Source organism: Python bivittatus, unplaced genomic scaffold (assembly GCF_059951505.1).
Source record: "Python bivittatus isolate LINGU-HERP-01145 unplaced genomic scaffold, Pbiv_v1 ctg000220_np1212, whole genome shotgun sequence".
NCBI classification, from domain to species: domain Eukaryota; kingdom Metazoa; phylum Chordata; class Lepidosauria; order Squamata; family Pythonidae; genus Python; species Python bivittatus.
Window position 1 is genome coordinate 6,508,803 of NW_028277048.1, and position 21,936 is coordinate 6,530,738.

At 44.4% G+C, this 21,936-nt stretch overlaps 2 protein-coding genes across 3 annotated transcripts in view; one reads left to right on the forward strand and one right to left on the reverse strand.

Annotated features, from left to right (window-relative positions):
• Positions 1 to 46: 46 nt before the first annotated feature.
• Positions 47 to 20,693, reverse strand: CCDC22 (CCC complex scaffolding subunit CCDC22). Of its 2 annotated transcripts, none has more exons than XM_007420529.4 (18): positions 20,535 to 20,693; positions 15,558 to 15,637; positions 13,623 to 13,800; positions 13,132 to 13,264; positions 12,931 to 13,037; positions 12,237 to 12,321; positions 11,294 to 11,463; positions 9,885 to 10,094; positions 9,602 to 9,658; positions 8,275 to 8,394; positions 7,796 to 7,915; positions 7,094 to 7,210; positions 6,888 to 6,989; positions 6,284 to 6,391; positions 3,024 to 3,119; positions 2,880 to 2,939; positions 2,106 to 2,180; positions 47 to 485 (listed from the first exon to the last, which is right to left on the reverse strand). In XM_007420529.4, the coding sequence occupies exons 2-18, from the start codon at positions 15,605 to 15,607 to the stop codon at positions 372 to 374; spliced, it is 1,902 nt and encodes a 633-aa protein (XP_007420591.1). In that variant the 5' UTR covers positions 15,608 to 15,637; positions 20,535 to 20,693; the 3' UTR covers positions 47 to 371. The 2 variants fall into 2 exon arrangements, with proteins under 2 accessions (XP_007420591.1, XP_087993862.1); XM_088137736.1 differs by lacking the exon at positions 20,535 to 20,693 and adding an exon at positions 20,044 to 20,443.
• Positions 18,939 to 21,936, forward strand: part of CACNA1F (calcium voltage-gated channel subunit alpha1 F) — a 63,102-nt gene continuing 60,104 nt past the window's right edge. Inside the window, exons 1-2 of the mRNA XM_088138473.1 lie at positions 18,939 to 19,133; positions 20,646 to 20,811. Coding sequence (XP_087994599.1) covers positions 18,939 to 19,133; positions 20,646 to 20,811 — 361 coding nt within the window. The remainder of the gene's footprint in view (positions 19,134 to 20,645; positions 20,812 to 21,936) is intronic.

Consider the following 21,936-nt stretch of genomic DNA (forward strand, 5'->3'; position numbering starts at 1 on the left):
CACTTCACAGCAGCTGTCCTAGTATTCTGAAGCAAAAAAAAAAAAAAAAAGGAAAAAGGGAATTTTATTGTTTTTTTTAGGAGAAAAGAAACAAGGGGCTGGTTTGAAATAATAAAGGGAGGAAAGAATGTCCCCATTGCATATCTGTTTCTCCAGTATAGACTCTATGTCGGAAGGATGGCACAAGGGGTCTACATTTTGACCCAAATGTGCTGCACTTTGGCTGTTTTTTGCAATCTAGGCAGAGCCTGGAAGAATGAGCCCTGCTCACTCTCCCCACTCTTCCTGGGTAGAGGCACAGTAGAGTCTCAATGAAGTGAGCTTGGCCAGGCCCCCAAACCACCCTAGAACTGCATATCTGGATAGGATCTTCATGTCTCTCGGGAATGGCTGAGCAGTGCTGTATTTTCCTGCTTTATGGCCCGATAATCTCCAAGGATCCTCTCCAAATTGCTCAGGGTTTTCTTGCTGGTTTCACTCTCAATCTGGAAAGGGGAGACAAACAAGTGGGGCCATTATTTTAGACTGAAGGCGTGCCTGCACACTCTGCAAACCATAATGCTGAATTAATCTATCAAGCCTTCTGAAAAAATATTGAAAATCACGGCATTAGGTCCCCAAATTATCAACTTTCACACAAGGAGCCAGCTTTTCTAAAACCATACTTTTATCTTTATCATTTTATCCTTATTATGGCTTTAAGCATGAAGACAGGGATATCCGGAATTTTGAGCCATTATCTAATGGGAGGTGGAGAACCTTTCAGTTGATGGGGAACTGTATTTAAACTTTTTTCTTGGCATGACTGTCTTCAGCTGTCGTGTGCAGCAATGGCAGGGTTGTTAAATAGCCAAGTGGGCAGCACCAGCATTTCCAAACTTTTGATGGGGATGTTGCTCCTGGTTTTGATGATCTTACACCCCAAAGGTCATTTACACAGCTTTTCAATATAACTTTGACACCACCACCACAAGCTTTTTGGTAGCTTGCAACCAAAATTTAGCAGTCAGAGTTTTGGGGGTTGCAAAAAGAGGAATTAGAGGCTGTATACAGTTTGTGATTTGCCCACGCCTGCCTTGGAAGGACCGCTGTAATATTGCCAAGCTAGCCATGTACCTAAAATTGCAAATGCTTATCAGGGGAAAAAGCAACAACCAATGCTTCCTGTACTTCTGCTGTTCTAATCAAGGGTTAGCAAAATTATTAAAAAACTTAAGTTGCTTTTACTTTTACGCCTAGTTTTTTTTGCTAAATCAGGGTATGTTAAGAATTCATACCAAAACCCTAAACCTGGGGTTCCCAAACTCTGCACCATGGCACCACCAGGTACCATAGCAAACTCACAGGGGCATCATGGGATATTTTACTACTTAATAAATGGAACTATTAATGCATTTGCTGTGGTGCTCCGGGGCACTGCAGCACCCAGTTTGGGAACTGCTAGGGGTGCTATGAACCAAAAAAGTCTGAGACCCTTTGCCATAGACAAATTTAAAACAATTTAATAAGCATTGTTGTATAACACTGCATAGGAGGCATCATTTCTCAAGAAGCAGAAAACATACACTGCAAAATATAAAGAGAGAAGCTCCAGTTCCTGGGGTCATAATTTCATTCCTGCTTAATGGGGAGAAAAGTGGAATTCATCAGGCTGCCAAAACCCCACTTCTGGTCTAGAGGAAATCTAGCTTTTTACTAGTTGGCTCTATGACAACAGACTGGGCTTTTCACTTCAAAAACCTCAAGGATATTGAATGTTATTCCCAATTTCAGTTGAACATATTGGGAGATTGCAGGATCACAAAGTAAAACAGATCGTTAGTGAAATCCATCATATTGTTTACAGAGGCTTTTACGCATATTCTCTCACACAAAAATGAGGAAGGAGAGACAGAACATCATGAGAAGAGCTATGGGGAAGGCAGAGGGGTAGGTATCTCTGCACTAAAGAGCAACCGCTCAACAGCTTTTTCATTTTAAAGAATGAAATGAACAGGTAGCCAAGGACTGAAACCAGACAAATTCTAAATATGTACAAGGGGTGATAACTCTGTGTGAAGCCATAACAGTTTCCTGCTGCCACCTACACTTCAAGTCAGACTCACCTGCTCCTCGAGATCCCGGATCTCCCGCAAGATGGTGCCTGTATCCTCAATTGTCTGGATCAGCTGACTGCAATTCTAAGGGAGAGGCAGAAGTGGCAGCTTCAGCTGGGAAGGGTCCCAAGTAGGTATGATGCAGTGTGAACCATCTTGGCTATCTGACAAGATAACTCTTAGCAAGGCGTGGGACTATGTGTGCAAAGGTACATATGTAAAGCATATATGTAGCAAGATTACATACCCATATCACATATGTGCCTTCACACTATGATGACGTTGTGTTCCGTAGGACTATCTTTCAAGCTGTCCAGAAACACTGACTGATGCAAAGCATGCCAACTAGGATGCTAAGCAGTACTCAGTACAAAGATTCCAATATGCCAGTCCTGAAATACCCAGTTGCAAAGTATTTACCAGGCTCAAATCAGGATCCTGGTTTCAAACCTTGTTAGCTGGACTATGCTAGGGACTGCCTGCCTCATTGTCCAACCTTCTTAGCTGGGCAGCCCCAGCTCTCTTGTAGGGCTCACGGCAAAGAGACTTCTGCTTTGTCTTCAAAGGGTGGCATGCCTTCCCTGAAGGATGGCATGAGCATGGCAACCTGTGGCCCACAACTTATTTTCAAGTGCCTTTTACAAGCAAGCAATTTGGTGCTCTCTAAAAGATATCTGACCCTTCCCTGGCAGCCTCCTGGAGGCAATATAAAAATAATACATTTCTCTCACACACATCCTCACAAATATCTACTGCATATTATTGCTATAGGAAACCTCTCACCTCGTGCAAAGCTGCCAAATACTTATATGCCTTCCTGACAGCCTCATCACGCTTGGCATCCTGTGGAAAGAGACGGAGGGAAGAAATTAACTTCTTCAAAGCGCCCCTTCATTGCCCTACCCACTTCTGATCCCCAGCCATTACCTTAAAAACCAGCTCATCAGTGACAGCAAAAGTCCGGTCCAGCTTCCCAGCGAGGCTGTTAATCTCCTTTTGGAGCTCCTTGGTGTCATGTAAGATCTTGGGAAGGAAAAGCAAGTAGCCAGATGTAAAACAACAGCAAAATTTTGCAAATGTTGATTTAACAGGTTTGCTAATTGCCAGTGAAAAATCTTTTGAACAATCCTAAAATAATAGTAGCGAGTATTGTAAACAGTCAAGCAAAGAGCCTTCCTAATCATTAAAGCTCACTGATGACAGGACTAGCCTTTGTTCAGTACAGACGGGCACAGGTTGAGGGCTCTCTTGAGAAGCAGAGGACGGTTGCTCAGTGCCACCATCTTTGCTTGATCTCACGTGTGTGGCTGGGCAGAAATGGTAACGAGTTCACAGATCTTGGGGGCCAGAAGAGTCCATTGTTCCAGGAAGAGAGGTGGCCAATTTATTTATTGCAATTAAATTCCATCTTTGCTCTGAGAATGCATCTATGGGGATCTCCCCTCATTTTATGTAGAGGGCAGATGGCCTTGAGAGACAAGAGGAAGAGCCGTGACCAAGACAATGGTCAGATAAAAGACTGAGTCCAGGGCAGGAACGTAACCTGAGTAAAAGCCTCAGACAAGACCCTAGTTCTCACAAAGATGGAGGGAGGGGGGGGGGGAAGCACATTCAGGTTTGCAAGGTTCTATTACTACAGCTTTACAATAGAAGTAGTATTGGTCTACATGACGTTGGATTCCTAGTCTGATCGACCCTGAAGGGCTGACATTCTACCACAGCAACAATCCTGCAGGGACCTTTGGGCTGTGAAAACGTGATTGGACTCAAATCACTGTGAGCAACACGAGTGAGCGGATACTTAAGCCTAGCTCTCCCTCAGAAGCCGTACCTGTTCTACGCTTCTTGCAAATGGAAGTAAGGGGGTGGCTGTAAAATCTAGGAAGAGATTTTCACATATCCCTCTTGGAACCCAGCCAGGTAAGATGTAAGATCTTCAGCAAATCATATATTATACACTCTGGATTCAGTCAAAGTGAAGAACAGTCAGACCATAAATGAGATTTTTTGCAAAGAAGGAATTGAAAACTACCTGCACACAGCTGGGTATTATCCTTGTGAGCACAAGCTTGTTTCTTTGCCTATTACCTCAAAGGAAGCCGGGTATGGGGGTGATATACTTTATACAGTATTGTTTGCTTACTTTGCATTCAGAGTAATCCCAAAGTGGATACAGTAAAACAAGCAAATAAAACCATATCCAACAGAAGAAGTTACAACTGCTGAAACAGCTTAATACAAATAACAGCAACACACGAAATGATAACGCAGGGAAAAAAAAACTAGCTAAATAGGTAGGTCTTCAGTAACGCTGACATTTAAGAAGACTTGGTGCCAAGTCAAACTGAACAGAGAAAGAATTCCACAATTGGAATCAGGTGCATCTGTAGATTTGATATGGTTAAGATCTAGGGTGGGGAGGATAAAAATTGCCCTTTAAAATCACCCCAGTGTTAAAATGAAGAGGGATGGCACTGCTGGAACAGATTCTGCACCCTCCCTTGCTGGCCCTTTCACTGCTTCAGCTGTGCTGTTCTCAGGGCAGCTCAGCACTTCAGCATCTGCCCATCTTATTTTGCCACATCTTGAATAAACAGGCATGCAAGAGGACCAAAAAAAAAAAAAAAAGTGATCTACAGTCTGTCTGCAGCTCGCCAGCACATCCTTTGTGGACTCCAGAGCACCCAAGAGTAAATGGCTCTAATGACATGGTTTCTTTTAAAACTGGGGTGATTTTAAAGAGCAATGTTTATCCCCCCAACACAAAATCGGGTCTACTTTGTATCATAATGTCACTTACTGTTAAGAGTTGGCTTCAGCATGGCTCTCAAGTCAAAGGAAATAGTGTACCCCTGATATAGAACCCCTTTAAGATCTAGCAGTCCCCTCTCCACTGGTTTAACACGATTTCCACTTGCATCCAAGGGCCACTTGCTCCTGAAAGTCTATATAGCCACTCCTAAAACGTTCGTTAGTTCAAGAAGTAGCATTTACAACAATGGACAGGAACAGGAAGTTACTAAGAATTCATTTTGCCATCACAGCATACTTGTTTCTAGGTTGTGCTGGCCCCATCAACAGCAGACAAGTGACTCCCCAGAAGATATCTCAGTTGTTGGCACACTAAATGCAGAATAAGATGTACTGCAAGGAAAGGGTAGCCTTTCTGATTCATGCTTTTGATTTGACTTTGGTTTTTGCTTCGATTACTGTAATAATCTCTTGGCAAGAACTCCTGATTCCTCTCTCGGTCTCCTGATCGTAGTCCACAACAGTACTGCTTAGACTGCTCTGGACCTTCCATGCAATTCTCATGTTTTGTTACATCACGGAGCTCTTCATTGGCCCCCAATTCAAGGTAGAGCCCAGTTCAAACTATTTAGGAACCCTCAGTATCTGTCTGCCATTGTTTCCGGCTACAGTCCTATCCACTCAGACGTAAACTCCTAAAAATAACAATACTAACCCTAATGTTCCAGGCAGGGCTCTCTTTCTGGCCCTTGTTCTCTCTCTGGGTTTTCAGCCCAGTGACCCTAGAATCAACTTCCTCTTTCCCTCTGCCTTTGTCACAGCTGTAAAGGGGGTTTAGAGACTTTTTAAATGTGATTCAGGAGTCTGTTTATCTCATCCTTTTCTTATTAATGTTGGCAGCTTCAAGCTTAGTACCTGCTTTACATTATGACTGAATGCTCAGGCTGCTGTACTGTGATGTGTCATTTAAAATACACAGAGCTTCTTTTCATTGTTAAGTTACCTTATCAGGTTTGTGGTTTTAAGTGTGAATTATTCATACAGGATGGACATTTTGAAGTTGCCAAATCTCTTTGACTTGCACTGTGCCTTGGTAAAGGTATGTGACAAATAATAATAATTAGTATAATGGGTAGCTTGGTCACATATCAAAAATGAGCAGATGCTGCCTATCTGCACAGATAGCTCTTTGGAAGAGTACACCCCCTTCCTTGATGCTCCTTCTTCATCGCATGAGCCTGCTTCTTGTGCCTATTACCTCTGTGGGAGATGGATGTGGGATTTACAGTGTAGTGCTCAAGGATCCAAGTGACAGGAAGAGTCCCAGCTGCTACCAGCCATAACACATATTACACAGGATTCCCAAGGGTGTGCAGCACACACATTTCACACTAGAAAAAACACTTCCCAGGTACGGGCAATCAAGTGTGCTTTACCTTTGTGATCTCTTCCTTCTGCTTGCGGATATTGCCAACAATCTCCAGGATGCGCTGGGTATAGGCAGAGCGACAGATATCTTTGGGAAGAGATTCCAACTCTACAAGCTGTACATGGAGTGAAAACAGGAATGGGGCATATTAAGGAAACATAGAGAGAAGCACAAGGTTTTTTTTTTAAGGAATTAAGTATTCCTCACACTGTATCACAACGTTGTTGAGCAGAAGAACTTGAATCTTAGAATATTTAAAATTTAGCTATAATGGGCAAGCAGAGTTATCAGATATGAATAGTAATGTATGCTAGGAAATCAATGTTTTTTTTATAGTTAATAGCACTGATAAGACCTACAGCATTTCTAGAGGAGGAAAGGATCTATTTTTATACTGTAATTTCCCAATTAGAAAAATTAGAGCGACAATCAGCTAATATGTCCCACTTACAAAGAATATGGAAGCTGTAAAACTGGGTGGAAAGATTCTAACAATCATCTAAACAGTCAGTCATGGAAGGAAAATGATGGCCCCAATCATTTTCCTATGTATGGCAAACTATATCTTGCAGGTATGCAAGTGCAGCAAACCAGCCGGACACATCACCAACCAGTTGTTTGTAGAGATCATCCTTGCGCTTAGCCTCATCAGCGGCCAATCGGATCCGCTCATGCAGCTCCCTGATCTCCAACAAGCGCTGTGACGATTCCAGCTGAAAGGGGAGGAGAGGGTCAGTATCATCAGAGGGTCAGTATCACCACCACCAAGTCTCCCTCCTTAAGAAGGGCTTCTCTCACACCCCTTTGCTTGCATCACCTCCTTGGAGTCACGGAGAGCCTTGAGCTCTCGGAATTCCTGGATGAGTGGTACCCGGTGTTTCTCCCACTGGGCAGCCAGCTGGATGACTCTCTGTGCGCTGCTCTCAACCAGCACCTGCAGGAAGAAACAAAATGCTGGGATTCCTAGTCCCACCAAGCTCTCCTCCCATTCAGGCTTTTGCTACACAATGTTCTCTTCCATTTATAAAGGAACAGGGAACGAAACAGAGGAGATGCCCTGCTTGCCTGCATGCACTAAACCTCCTTTTTCTCTACCATTACAGGGAAGGGTTAGATATTCTATTTTCTTTAAGTGGGGAATTCCACTCTTTGGAATTGCCAGCTAGCAATACTGAGAATAACAAACTGGGAAGGTTGTAGCAAAGTCATCTTAATAAAAGTTTGTTCCAAACATGATCCAAGGGTTACTTTTCCCCATTCCATCCACAAACATAGCCTTCTCTTCCACATTCCCTGCAACCCATATCCATCAATTGCCTGCCCTTTACCACAGCTATTGTGAACAAGCCATAGAAAGGGTTTTGACGTCCCTTTCCAATGGCTCCATTAAGTCTACAATTATTTTAGAACTATTTTCACTTTTCATTGTATTTTTCATTCCTGGTTATTTGTACTTCCAAGCACTACTTTCCCTTTTTCGTCCAGCTGCTCTGTCACTTCCCCATCTCCTGCTGGTTACCTGTAGCTTAGCCATGTTGTTCTCAGCATCAGGCAACAGTTCCACGGTACGTCCTTTCACACGAAGAACCTGTTCCTGCTCCATCACCCCCATCTGCTGCTGCCGTACTTCCCCTTCCACCTGAGGAAGGAATGGATGCCTCTCAAAACAGACTCAGGAGGAAGCCCAGATAGCACTCTCACAGATGAACATGACTACAAAAAATCCAGCTAGGTTCTTGCACAATTCCATTTATTTCAGAGGGGCTTCCATGGGAATTTTTAGCGGCTTGGGTCACTGCTACCTGTCTCCCTCCTCTCCCCGCAAAGTATCCCTAAACCATTCGGTCGCCACCTTGTATCACAGGTCTTACTAAAATCCAGCACCCTTCCACCAGCCTCTTGCCTGCTGCAAGGCCATGGGGTACAGAGGATACTTGACAACTCTTCCCTTCAGCTAGTATGGTCAAGCCAGGGACAAGAACACTGCTAGGTTCTCACCTGTGTGAGGGTCAGCCCCAGTGTGGACATCTGGCCTTCCAGCTCCTCAATCTGCCCTATGAGATGGTTTAATTCACTTTTCAAATTCTCCAGTTCTGCTGCCTGGCTTTCCCGGAACTCCTGAGAAGAACCAAAAAAAAAGGGAGGAGAGAAATCAAAGAGTTTGGAAATGCTGGAATTCTGTGTTAAGTCATTCTATTCTTATCCTTGTCTGTGTTCTGCAAACAATTTATACTCTGTCAGTGGGTAACCATCGGCCTTAAGCAGCTTTATATAAGAAACTGATTTTGTATAATTGGGTTCCCTATTGATTCTTTGGTCATGAACTCTCCAAAGGGAGGCTAAGTTTCATAGAACAGCAACCAATCAGAGGCTCAGGAAATGAGTTATCTTGGGCCCAATCAGCTTTGAAGATTGCTAGCAACGTCTTCCAGCCCATTTCTTACTCCCTCCCTCTCCCAATTTTGTAACCATCTTCATCAGCAGCCTGTCATAAGAGTTCAGACTGGCTTAAAGACGGGTGGACTTCAACTCCAGGAATTCCCCAGCCAGCCTTGCTGGCTATTCTGGAAGTTGAAGTCCACCTGTCTTAAAGTTGCCAAGGTTGAGGAACCTTGACTTATAGGGCAAAGTCACCAGAGGAGCAGGGGCTGTATTGTTATCTTAATGTGGTCAGATCTTTTATTCACTTTTGCTGAAAGCTTCATGGTTTCATTTATTTTTGCTCCAAACCTTTGAAATAAGGAAGGCCAAGAGTAAATAAAAATCCATCTGCATTAGGAACAGAGCTTCAAAGCATTTAGCAGGATCTATCACTGTATTATTAAGGTGTCTTTCCTGCAGCCACAAGGCTATAAATTTGCTTTCAGGGCTAAGCACTCCCACCCTCACCACCATTTTAGAATTCGGCAACAATTCTGACATTTCTGTTTTGTATTTGAGGTCTGTATAAATCAAAGTTTCAGAAGAGGAGAGACACTCCCTGACTTTGTCGCTAAGTGTGCAATCAGCAATTTAAGGCAAGCAGTACACAAACCTGAAAATGGAGCACCCCTGAGTAGAACATGAGGGTGCAAAAGAAGGTGGCCCACGTGCTGCGGTCAGCAGTGGCTGACGCCTACGGGGACTGGTGAAATTCTATGCAGCTAAAAGTAGGAGGAGCCAAGAGGTCACAGCAGGCCAGCCAATTAAAGTTTGCTCTCCAGCTTGCTCTTTTGAAACATCCCACAATACTTAAGCAATCCTTTCCCAGTGTATGCAAAGGATGAGCTAAGAAAATGGCCTGGACCCCGAAATACAACTTAAGCACACCGCTGCCCATTTTTACCTGTTCCGATGTCCGAGAGTTTGGCAGAGTCTCTATGTGTGTTGGGATCTCTGCATCCTGTTGAGGGAGAGTGGAAATGGAAGGTTAACTTCAGGTATTTTACTTCTCCTGCCCTTCCCAGCTAATATTACTTTGACTAATATAATTCTCCAACTGATGTTTGTTGAAGAATTCAAGTCACACTGATCTATCCAGAACAAAGCAGGTTCTCTCTCACACTTACTCTTGTTTTAAAAGCCTAATTTCCCCATCTCAAATTAAAATCAAATATTTTCCCTGATACCTGCTTGTAGGCCAAATGCTGAGTGTGGGTGAAGCGAGAGCCCTTGGCGAGCGCACCAGCCTGCTCATGGCCAGCACCAAATGTCTCTAGCAGCTGTATCAGCTCTCGGCTGGCTGTCCCTTGTTGAGATGGCCCAGCATGAGAAGAAGCTTGTCGTAGCTGGTCCAAGAGGCGATGGTGCAGTCGTTGATACTTCCATTGGCGGTATTCCTGAGAAATGGCAATATGGGGGGTGGGGGGGTTGCCAAGATATGAGAGTAAGAGCAGGAAGTTGTAAACAACATCCCTGGGAATAGCAACCATCAACACTGAGTTTGGTGCTGAACTACAACTCCCAGCAGTTTTAGCCAGCATAGTTAATTAAGAAAGTTGCTGAAACTTTCAATTTAATAATATCTGATGGATGGCGGTTCCCCAGCCCTGAGGTTCAAACTTTAGTTAGATTCAGAGTTTTGGAAATCAAATAGCATAAAACATCTATGTTTATCTATGCAGATAAAAAAAAAACATTTATCTGCATAGAAAACCCAAGCATCTAGCAAGGTATCCCACATACTCTGAAAAAGCATTATTAAGAAGTTATGGATAGGAGCAATCTAAGATGGAGACAGGAAAAGAGACTGGCCTCTCTTTTGCTTGGGCAACTCTTAGAACCCTTCTGAAAGCAGGGAGAAGAAAGAGAATCTGGATTTCCCCACATCAGGAGGGCAGTAACTTGAGGATGTAACCAAGTATGCCCAGGTAACACCTCTGCTTTGCAAACTGCACTGGTTGTCAGTTTGCTTCTGGGTGCAACTCAAGGTGCTGGTCATTACCTATAAAGCTCTACGTGGCGTAGGACCTGGTTACTTGAGGGAGTGCCTGTCTCCCACAGTATCTGCCCAGCCAATTTGAACTTGCAGGGTTGGCGTGTTCCAGGTACCTTTGATTAAACCATGTTATCTATTGGGACCGTGGAAGGTGCCTTCTCTGCAGCAGTACCTACACTCTGGAATGAGGTTCCCCTCAAGGTCTGGATGGGTCCCACTCTGCTATTGTTCAGAAAAGCAGTGAAGACCTGGTTCTTCACCCAGCTTTTGGTGAGGGACAGGGAGAGCCCTTGTTTCCTTCCATCTGGCCTGCCATGCTTGCCATCTTTTATCTTTCGTTGATTCTATCTGTTGTGAGCTGCCCAGAGTTGTTGGGAGTCAGGAGGCATACAAGTTTACTAAATAAATTAATTTACTAAATTAAGCTGAGTTAGATAAATCTTTCTTCCAAACTCAGCTGCTCCTTCCATATAAGCCTGTCCTACTTTTCAGAGCACTTTGGTGAGATAAATATGTGAGAATCACTACTAGCTGCTGTCATCCTACCACCAGCAGCCATCAAGTGGCCTAACTAGATTCCATTCACTCCTTCCTGCCCACCTCTGGCGTCATGCGGGAACCAAGCCCCTGGCTCTTCCACTCGCTGTCCCAGTCTTGGGCTGCACTCAGCTCAGCCATATTAAGCTCCAACAGGGATGGCACCAAGGATGCAGGCTGAGGAAGCTGGGCTGACACAGGAGGCAGGAATTTGACAAAGAATTCTTTCCTCTCTAGGGAGAAGAGGACAACACCAGTCACATCTACTCAAACTAGTTAGTATTTTTTCCAAAATCCCAAGTGGACGGATGGCCATTATGTACATAAATAACAACTTTCCACAATACCGTGAAAATCCTGGAGTTTTGCATTTATGACCATCTCCTGGGAGAGGATTAAAAATAAGTACTACCTAAGTCCTATTTCAGAGTGAGAGGCTTGGGAGTAATGGGTGTGCACTGCTTGTGTGAATAATCTGGAAATTTCACTCTCGTTTTTAATAACTGAAAAGGCAAGACAAGAATGTGATCTACATAAGAAGCACCCAATACCTGCTAAGCAAAAGAACCCCAGAACATTGGACACCTCAGATAAATCTGCAGGCTGTCTGAGCAGGAACTACTACAGAATGTCCAAGTTACGTTCTGGGTTTGTTTTTAAGCACATGGAATTTCCACAATTCTCAGTTCCACAATAGAGCACTTACTACATACTAAGCCCAAGTTTGTGTAACTATAGAGAATGCATAATCTTTCACTATGCATACCATCTTCCTGCCCTTCTTCTGTTGTCTCCTACGCCTGTTTTTAAATTGTAAACTCCTTGAGGTAGAGACCTTCCCTCTCATTTGTAGAGCATCATATATGGAACTTCATAAACCGCCATCTCCCTGGCTGTCCATAGTTTTCTACTGAGGATACAAAATCCACAAGCTACACCAAAGAGAACAATTCAGTCAATTTCAAGAACAGTATTCCTTTTTCTGGAGTCAAGAAGCAGAACCCACCTGGGGATACTTTCCCAATAAATGGGTCTGAATCCTGTGGTAGGATCAATCGCTGTGCCTGGAATTGTTTCAATAAGCGTGAACCCTGGCAAAGGAAGAAAAGAAAGGGAAAAAGGGTCTGAAGAATAAATGACTCTCTTTAAAAAAAAAAAAAAAACCCAAGAACTCCGTAAGGAGAAAAGGGTTGTATAAGGACAATCTTAAGAATTAGGGCTAGAAACAGAAATCCATAAACAAAGCATCAGTAAAGGAGCAGTGTAAAGGGAGAGAGGGAAAAAAATCATCCAGGGGAGTGTGCATACCAGGGGAGAATATCTCTGCCTTTTTTGCTTGCATTCGCAAAGCAATGAATATATGTTTGTTTAATTTATATCTGTCAGCATGATTTGCTCAGAATCCTGTAGTTGGGTGGCTGCAGACTTTGAGAAACTATTATCAGCAAGAGCAGAGATATTGTTGCGAAGCAAAAATGAATTTAAAAATACTGGGCAACCAAGAGATGGCTGATCTGGGAGTTAAGAAAAAGATACAAGGTCCACCACTGGCTTCTGCAAATTCTTCCTGCATTTCTTCAAAGGAGCTCTGCGATTCGTGAGGATTAGAAACTTCTTTTTAAAGTTTTGGTTCTCAGGAATAAAAGCGCTGTGCCAGATTTTGCTTATCAAGCCGTCAGCACAAGCTGAGAGAAACAAACCTGTAAAAGCTGCAAGCGAGGAGTACGGCAGGCAGGGGGTACCCATGGGATGGCCAGTTGCCCCTTGATAGCAGCAGCAATGGCTCTGTGAAGAGCTGCAGACTTGCCTGCAAGGAAAAGCAGTTTAAGTAAACAATGACAATTTGGAGATTTGGCCTGTGCATGTCCTGATTTTTCTTTAAAACCCTGGGTCCTCCATACCCACAGGCTGGTTGGCATCCTCTGAGGCATCTCGTGGGAACTTCTCTACCAGGAAGAGGAGGAGGCGTCGGATTTCAGGCTCATTGCTGTACAAGAATGTCTGATAGCCAACTTCCCCTTGATATCCCAAGTCCTAGATGACAGCAAAATGAAGCAGGATAAGCAAGGATTAGAAACAAGGTTCTCCGTGTATCAGCTCTGACATACCAGCCGCTGAAAATACATGGGTTTAGGGAGCACGAGTGCTAATTATAGCTGGCTCCTGATCAGTAAGGTCTGATCTTATGGTATTCCCTTGTTATCCCACACAACTGATGAGGAATAATACTAGAGGAAGGGCTAGTTTATACCAGTTCCTCCAGGGCAAGGACCCCAAGTTTAAACTGCCTCCAGGGCAAGGACCCCACAGCACTAGACACCAGCTGATGTCCCACAATATGAACTACTTTGGGAGACAAAACTTCACCCTCCGTGCATCAGGATCAGCTTACCTGACAAGCCTGGGCCAGGCTCATGCCTATCCGGAAACGAGCAGACATGCCTGGAGGGAGAATGTGGCTCAGCCCTGCTCCTACAGAAGGACTGATGACCCGCAGGCATCGTACCACAGATTCAACAATCAATTCGGTTGTGAACTCACGGATGCTCTGGACTTCCTCTGGGATGTCCCTGGATGAGGTGGGGAGGGGAGAATGGTGGAGCAAGGATTATACCCAGTATGACTCATCTCCCAGTCCTACACTTCTCCCTTGCTGAGAGAGGAGAGCCTACACTTTTCCTCACACCCAGTTATTAAAATGCAACAGAGAATACAGGAGACAGCACCAGAAGTCTGTCCAGTATCAATCAAAGGTGGCCTCTAAACTCAAAAATAAAATGTGTATAAGGTAATTCACTGCCAACCACACATTTTTGCACTGTTAAACCTTAATTATATTCCACTCAGTTATCTGTCCAAGCTGCCTGCTGGTGGAGGATGCTGAATAAAGTTAAGAGGGTGAAGACCAAGGGAAGAAAAATTGGAAAAATGGGGAATTACTCTTCCTTGTATGTTTATGCATTCTCCTGGCTCCTGAGCTTCACATCTCCATAGCTTCACTGCAAATGAACAGGCATACAGTAATCTACAGCTAACAGTCTCCTCAGAGTGCCACTGCTTACTCAGCGTGGTGGGTCAGATTACAATCCTAGACGTGCCTATCATGGGACTAAGCTCCACTTTAGCACAGCAAGGCTTATTTGCAAGGCAAAGTGGGGGTCCACAGTTGTGAGCCAAGTTGCTACTTTTTTCTGGCCTCCAGACCCTCATCTGTGCTCCAGGAATACTGTCTGCACAATGATAGTAAAGATCAATACAAATTCCCATTTGGAAGAGAATCTGGAGATGGCACTGGGACTCTGCAAAACATGCTGGCTGTTTTGAAGATGACTGTGGTTCCACATCATTTAAATGTCTGCATGCCCATTTCATATTTTGCTGGAACTACTGCTTTCTAGCAAGCTTGCCCAGCTCATGACTCACCAGCCAAATGCTGTGTGTAGTTGCATAATGGCAACTTAGGAAGAACCTACCATACCTCATGTTTGTGTTGTCTGCCCAGGAACTGCAAAGACAGGATGGTCTCCAAACTCTTGACTGGGGGTTTACCTTCAATCAGTGGGGTCACTAATCAGGTGGATCTGCTCTAAGAAGGCTGTGCTAATTATTATTGCTATTCAAAGGGAATCATGGTATTGCCAATAAAGATTTGCACTCCAATGATTAAGCTATCCCTAGTCGCTTAGCAACTGTCAGTTGCTTCCTCCCACACAGTGTTCGGAAACAGTGAAATACCTAGCTGGGTATCACAGCCAGGATATCTGCAGGACAGCCAAGTTCTCCAAGCAAAGGCTAGAAACCAGAGTGAGAGAGCAAATGCCATGGACGTGCAACCTTAATTGCTTATCTTGCCAGGGCTCAGAGAAAACTTTACCATAAAGGTGGTGATAAATTAGACCTCCTGGGTAATTTCAGCCAGTTCTTCGTTCCATGGGTTTGTCTTTATTAGAGCTCATGATATTAGAGCTATAGTTAGATTTTCTAGGCACCTGCAGAGTTTCTGTGTTCCATAACAGAAAGCAAAATTGCAATAGGGAGCAGCTTGTAGCTGACCTCATCTAACTGCAAAGACGTTAAGAAGATGAGACCTAGTTTGTCTTTAGATGGGAGACTACTAGGGCTGTAGACTAGAAAGCAGCGATGGCAAACCACTTCTGTACTGTGGCCAAGAAAACAACATGGATGGGTCCATGAAGTCACCATCCATCAAGCAAAGCCTGCATTTAAGAAAAAAAGAAAGCTCCCATCCCATGAAATCACCTCCTTGCTACTCCCTTCCAACAAATCTCCTGCATATAACACACAGCACACATAAAGATGGCCTTACGTCCCAGAGAGGCGGAGGGAATGTATGAGGATCTTGTCCACTTCTTCCATGATGGAGGGACATCTAGGATAAAGGAACGCCTGGCAGAAAAAGATGACGCAGTGTTACAAGAGAGCCAATAATTTACAGCAGCAAATCTCAAGCAAGGACTTTTTCAAGCAACCAGCTCCATGTTCCTGGGATAATGGGAGAATTCCTCCCTAACATAAGCTGAGAATTCTTTATTCCTCCCTACCTTTATTTCCCAGCTGCATTTCAGCTAGCAGATTAAGAACCTGTGGGTAAGTTCTCAAATGTTATTCATCTACCAACAGTTTTTACTTGTTTGGTGCTTAACACATACCCATTTTAATAATATCTGGCACCCAAAGACCTAAGAAGAAAGAAAAACTAAGAACAAAACATTTCTAATTTTAAAAACTTCACTGCCCAGTTAATTCTTGCTATGGTGACCAAGCCTGGATTATAGCTGAAAACTAGGACAATGATTTCTGGTTCTCTAAACAAGAGTGTATAAGAGCTACCAAGCTGAATCAGCTCAAAAATCTAAAGAGCATCCTTTATTACAGTAATGTCCAACAGATCTTTCCAGAAACTCAACAGCAGGACACACAGGTGACCGGGGCCTCTCAAGGTTTGTCGCTAGACTCTCAAATTCAGTATTAAGCCATTTCTAAGGAATTTCCATTCAGCTTTCCTGCTAATACCCATCCATACATTTATCTTCTTCTATTTGCCCTTTTAAAACATCTAAGCCTTAGCAGCAACAGACTCTAGTTAGCAGAGAGTTCCATATTTTGTGTGCCACCTGAAATATTTGTTTCTCCTATTCTCCCGTTTTATTACTCATAACATTTTTTATTGGGTGACCCTATGTACCTAGTACTTTGGAAAAAGAAGGAAAAATGTATCTTGCCATACTACTCATGATTTTATTGAGCCTTCATTCCTACCTCCTCTTAGCTGTCTTCCCCCTCCCCCCAAAATGCCACACTATATACACCCAAGAGAGCCGGTTTGATCTAGTGCAGTGTTGTCCAAACATGCTGGCTGGGGAATTCTGGGAGTTGAAGACCACTCATCTTAAAGTGGCCAAGTTTGGACAACACTTGTCTAGCGGTTAAGGCACCAGACTAGACACCAGGAGACTGTCAGGTTCAGCCCAAGAACAACAACGAGGCAATCCAATACAGTTCAGTTCCTTTATTAGTTCGCGCCTAACAGACAGAATCTTGCCAGACTAAACCTATGCTAAAGCAACTAGTGGATATACCCCGTGAAACTCTAGGGAGGGGCCAGCTGCATCCTCTTCATCTTCCCACGCTCTTGTTGCGGGCTGAGGAGGTGCTTGCTCTGGAATGCCTCTCCCCCCTCCTGACAACCTTGAACTTCCATTCCAGAATCTTCCCCGCTCATGCCATCCATTACAGAGATGGTGAGTTCCAGTCCTGCCTTAGGCACAAAGCCAGCTGGGTGACTTTGGGCCAGTCACTCTCTCTCAGCCCTTGGAAGGAGGCAATGGCAAACCATTTCAGAAAATCTTGTCAAGAAAACTGCAAAGACTAGTCCAGGCAATCACTAGGAGTCCACACTGACTTGAAAGCAAGGGGAAAAAAAAGAATACACTCAGGTCTGAAAAGTGGTCTAGCTCATGTCACACTAATCAATAATCTTAATGAGCAATGTGTACTGTATAATGTACAATGTATAAACCACATCCATGGCCTGTTCTACAAATCATGGTTAAACAAAACATGACGTGGTAGAGTGCACATACTCAGCCAATAATGCGTCTGTATGTGAAAGAAAGAGGCAGACTAGGGTAGGCTTCGATGGATGATGAAAAATGTTTACATAACTGTTGCAACATCAGCTGCACAGGGAATGGATGAAGCTGCTGAAACCTTAGCAACTGAGAATAAGAGACATTATAGGTGAAATAAAACAGAATACCAAAAGCCAGGACTATGTCTTACAGCAAAATTTCCCCTTATCAGTAGCCTGACTCCCTAGGGCAGCCTTCACCAACCTTTCAAATATATACACAATAAACATGATGTATTGAATAAACCATTGCTTAATTGTGTTTGCACAATATGGGTGAGTTTACACATCATGTTATGGCAAAAACAAACCATATTAGGTTATAGTGTGAATTAGGCCTGTAAATACCATAATCCCCAACCACGACAGACTCTACTCAGGGGATGGAAGTCCTGGTCAACCTAAGGGTCAGAAGAATGCACTGCCAAAATGGGAAGAACTCAGAAAAGGGTGGCTGTGACAGGCAACTACGCTAGTTCTCTCTTCTCCCTCATCCAACGTTCAGGACCTAGTTTGAGGCAGGAGTCCTCTTCCAAGTTGAGACTGGGCTCAAGAAACATGACACTCTGTTCCACGTGCATCTGTCACTGCCCCCAGAGAAACAATGTCCGGCTATGTGCAAAAGGGCTTTCTCAGGCCATACATAGTTCCCTATCGTAGGCCTGTGGCCACCATTCGCTTTATCTATGTTCCACCAGGAAGTAAAGCCATTTCCTTTTAGGCATTTGACTTTTGCTTAACTTATTCATGAATGGTGAGGTGCTTTGGAGAAAGGTTGCTGCTTCTGGCTAGTATTTTCATTACATTTTTGGTAAGAGTTTTGAGTAACTTTTTTAAAAAGGGGGAAATATATTGAAATTTAAACAAAGTGCAATTTTAGAATGCATAACTGTACTACAAGACATGTAGATAGAAAGAGGTCTTCCCCAGCCTGGCATATTCTTGATATGCAGCTCCAACATAGCTAGAGGATACCAGACGGGGAAGACTGATGCATAAGGTTGCCAAAGCAGCACTGTAACCCTTCCTGCATTGCTACTGTGATAGAGCTAGTCATCAGCACAGCTTCCAACCAGCTCTCTTTCATGTTTTGTTATGCTTTTTAAACTCCCCTCCTCTTTTTTCAGCTGCAGCATCATTAATGAAGCTCAACTTCTTCAATGTACAAAGAGCAACAAAACAAGCAATAGGACTCAGGAATGACATAATGACCTAGTTCACACAACATGTAAATCCATAAAGTGGCTTGCTTAGTTTTGGCTCAGCACAATGCATGAACCCAACCACTGCAATCTGCAAACATGATGATGGTTTTACAATCAGGTTAGCAGCAGTCAAACCCTGGAGTGGGGAACCTTCCTACTCCGTTGCTTGCTAAAATTCTCCGTGTTGCTCTCTGACAACACCACACTATTCCCCCCTCCCAAAAGTACATAGCAATTTTTTTTTAGAGATGGGAAAAATACATTTTGGTGCATACAGCTTCTTTTCACCCTAGCAGACCAACACCACAGCACTGTAAGCCAACATTTGCACCCCTTCCAGTTGGCCTTCGGAATGGGGTTTGGGATCGAAACAACATTGGTCCCATTTGTGGATTATTTCTGGAGGGTGCCGGATGGGGGTAGTTCATCCATCCTTGCTCTCTTTGATCTCTTGGTGGCTTTTGCAGCCATGAACCACGCTAACTTTCTGGATCAGCTCCAGGAGTTGGGGGCACAGTGTTATGTTGATTATCCTCTTTCCTCCGAGGTGAGTACTAGTCAGTGTTGATGGAGGGGGGGAAATCCACCTCATGGCCCCTCTTGTGTGGGGTGCCTCAGGGCTCAACTCTCTCCATTTTTGTTTAACATCTACATGAAGCTGCTGGGTGATGTGATTTGAAGGCATGGAGTGAGATATCATTAATACACTGACAATAGTCAACTGTATATCTCCACCCCTGGTTGCACGAGTGATGCTTTGGAGGTTCTGCCTCAACACCTGGAGGCTATGATGGGGAAGAACAGGCTTCAGGTCAACCCTAGCAAGATGGAGTGGCTTTTGGATTTAGGGCCTCCTGGATCTGGTGATTTTCCATTTTTAGTTCTGGATGGGGTTGCACTACTGCAGATAGAACCAGTGTGCAATTTGGGAGTTCTCTTGGATTTACAGCTCCTGTGCAAAGAGCAGGTGGCAGTCATAGCCAGGGGGGCTTTTGCACAGTTTTGTGTTATGCCTCAACTGTGGATCAGGAGGCACTGCACAAAATCACTCATGTTTTGGTCACCTCCCAAGAAGATTACTGCAATGTACTCTACATGGAGCTGACCTTGAAGAATATCCAGGGGTTGCAATTGGTCCGAAATGCAGTGGCCTGGACAGTTATGGGTGTGCCTTGCTATGCTCATGTTATGCCTTTGCTCTGCAAGCTGCTCTGGCTCCCAGTTTGCAACTGGGTGCAATTCAAGATGCTGGGGCATGGAGCCAGAGTATTTGAGGGACCACCTTATTCCCATTGTTTCTCCCCATCCCATTAGGTCGGGCAGAAGGGGCGTGCTCCGGACGCTGTTGATCAGAGATTGTCATCTAAGGGGACTCAGGAAGCATGCCTTCTCTCTAGCTATGCCTGCCCCCTAAACATCATACAACCCAAGGTTAGATTGGTCCTCACTTTGCTCACCTTTTAGAAAACCTTGAAGACCAGGTTATTTTCCCAGGCATGGGGGTTGGGAGAGTAACTGAGCCCACACCCTTGCTGCAGCTACTTTGTGTTTCAGTTGGTTGCGAAACTTATTTTTTGTACTGCATTTTTTAGTCGTTGTCAGCCGCCCCGAGTCACATTAGAGAGATGGGCGGCCGTATAAATCGATTTAAATAAATACGTCAGAGAGCATCCTCTGCTACAGAACAGCTTCCCCAACCTGGTGCACGCCAACCGTGTTGGGCTTGCCAGACAGTATGGCGTTTGCCTACTGCTCCAAGGACTCCAGCAAGTAACCCAGGGCACCGAGTCGACTCCCAAGAGGTGCCTGAAGTCTTCGAAGAGGAGGAGGAAGCGGAGGCGCCAGCGCCAGAGACTGCTGCAGTTTTAGAGGAGCTGAAACAAAACCTAGCGGGATTTCCCGAATCCCAGAAGGTCCTGCAAGGAGACGAAAGAGGTGGAATACTCACCGCTCCGAGCTGGGCCAGGCACTCAGTCACAGGACCCACCACAGAGTACGATGGGAACTGTAGTGCAAATCTACTGGCCTTCCCCTGCGCCTTGCACGTTGGGACTTGTAGTGCAGGCCCCGCGGCGAAGGCATTGTAATCCCGGCCGTGGAGCGGCGGAGTTATAGACTAACGCAGTTGGAGAGGAAATTTCCGCGCTCGCTGCGGACGTCGCTGTCCCGCAGGATTCATTTAAGTCGGCGGAGAAACACAGGCTCTCTAGAGCGCCTGTGCTGTGGTGAGCCAGCGGTGTCTGTCTTCTCGAACAACGTTTGCCATCAGAGACACACTTTTCTTTTTCATGCTGATTTTATTTTTCCTGTGAAAAGCGTGACTTGGGGCAGCGCTGCTATTGCTCCTGCTGCTGCTTTTAAGAACCGTCCTACAAATACCAACTGATTATTTCTGGTTTCGGGGGGGGTTGGAAATATTAATTTACATGCAATGTAATCCATTCTTAATATTACAGGTCAAAAGAACTAACAAGAAGTGTTAGTTAGTTTTGTTTGTTTTTTTAACTTTTCGGAGCAAACGCTCCCATGATAAATACTCTCAGGCAGCAACAACGATCCACGTACCTTTCCCCCTGAAATTCACTTCCCAATTCAGATGCATTTATTTAATTCATCTCCTGCCTTTCCTTTAGGAGCAAAACGTGAGAGGAACCCTCAGTTTATCCTCACGGGCAACCCCATAAAGTAGCTTGGACTAAGAGAAAGCAACGCTCTTAAGATCACCGCGCGAACTTTATGGTGAAATAGTGACTTGCACCTGAATGCTATCCGACATCTCAAGGTTAAAAACGCGCGCGCACTTTCCAATTTACACACCCTCACTCACACGAAAGAGCATGAGCATCCGTGTTTTGCTGCTGCACGGAGATTTCTCCAGTGATTCTTATTAACACCTCTCACTTCCATTTCTGCAAAAAACCAAAGCAGGAAAATTTAAATGAACGCGGAAGTTAGAAGCATTGGTCTCTCTACCACGATGTCTATGGTTTTGCTATGCCGTGAATCAAAGCGGGAGCGGAGAGCATGCTGGGGGTTGTAGTCTTTCCGCGCCGTTAGCCAGCACGGCTGAGGACGGGGGAGGAGGAAAGGCTGGAAAGCGCGCAATTAGGAGCAGCTGTCTCCTAGCAACTGAAACATAGTAATGTCAGCCAATCTGTCTTAGGCTGAAGCATTTCCCTCAACTGCGTCAGGTTATAACCTTCCACTACTTGTGAGAAGAAAATTAAACGCAGCCTAACTAATTGCTAAAAAGCCCAGGGTCACTTACTCCTGAGATATCTGATTGGACAGCAATTTAATTAAAAATGCTAATATTGCCCAGCTACAAACCTAGCAGTCACGTTGTGTGT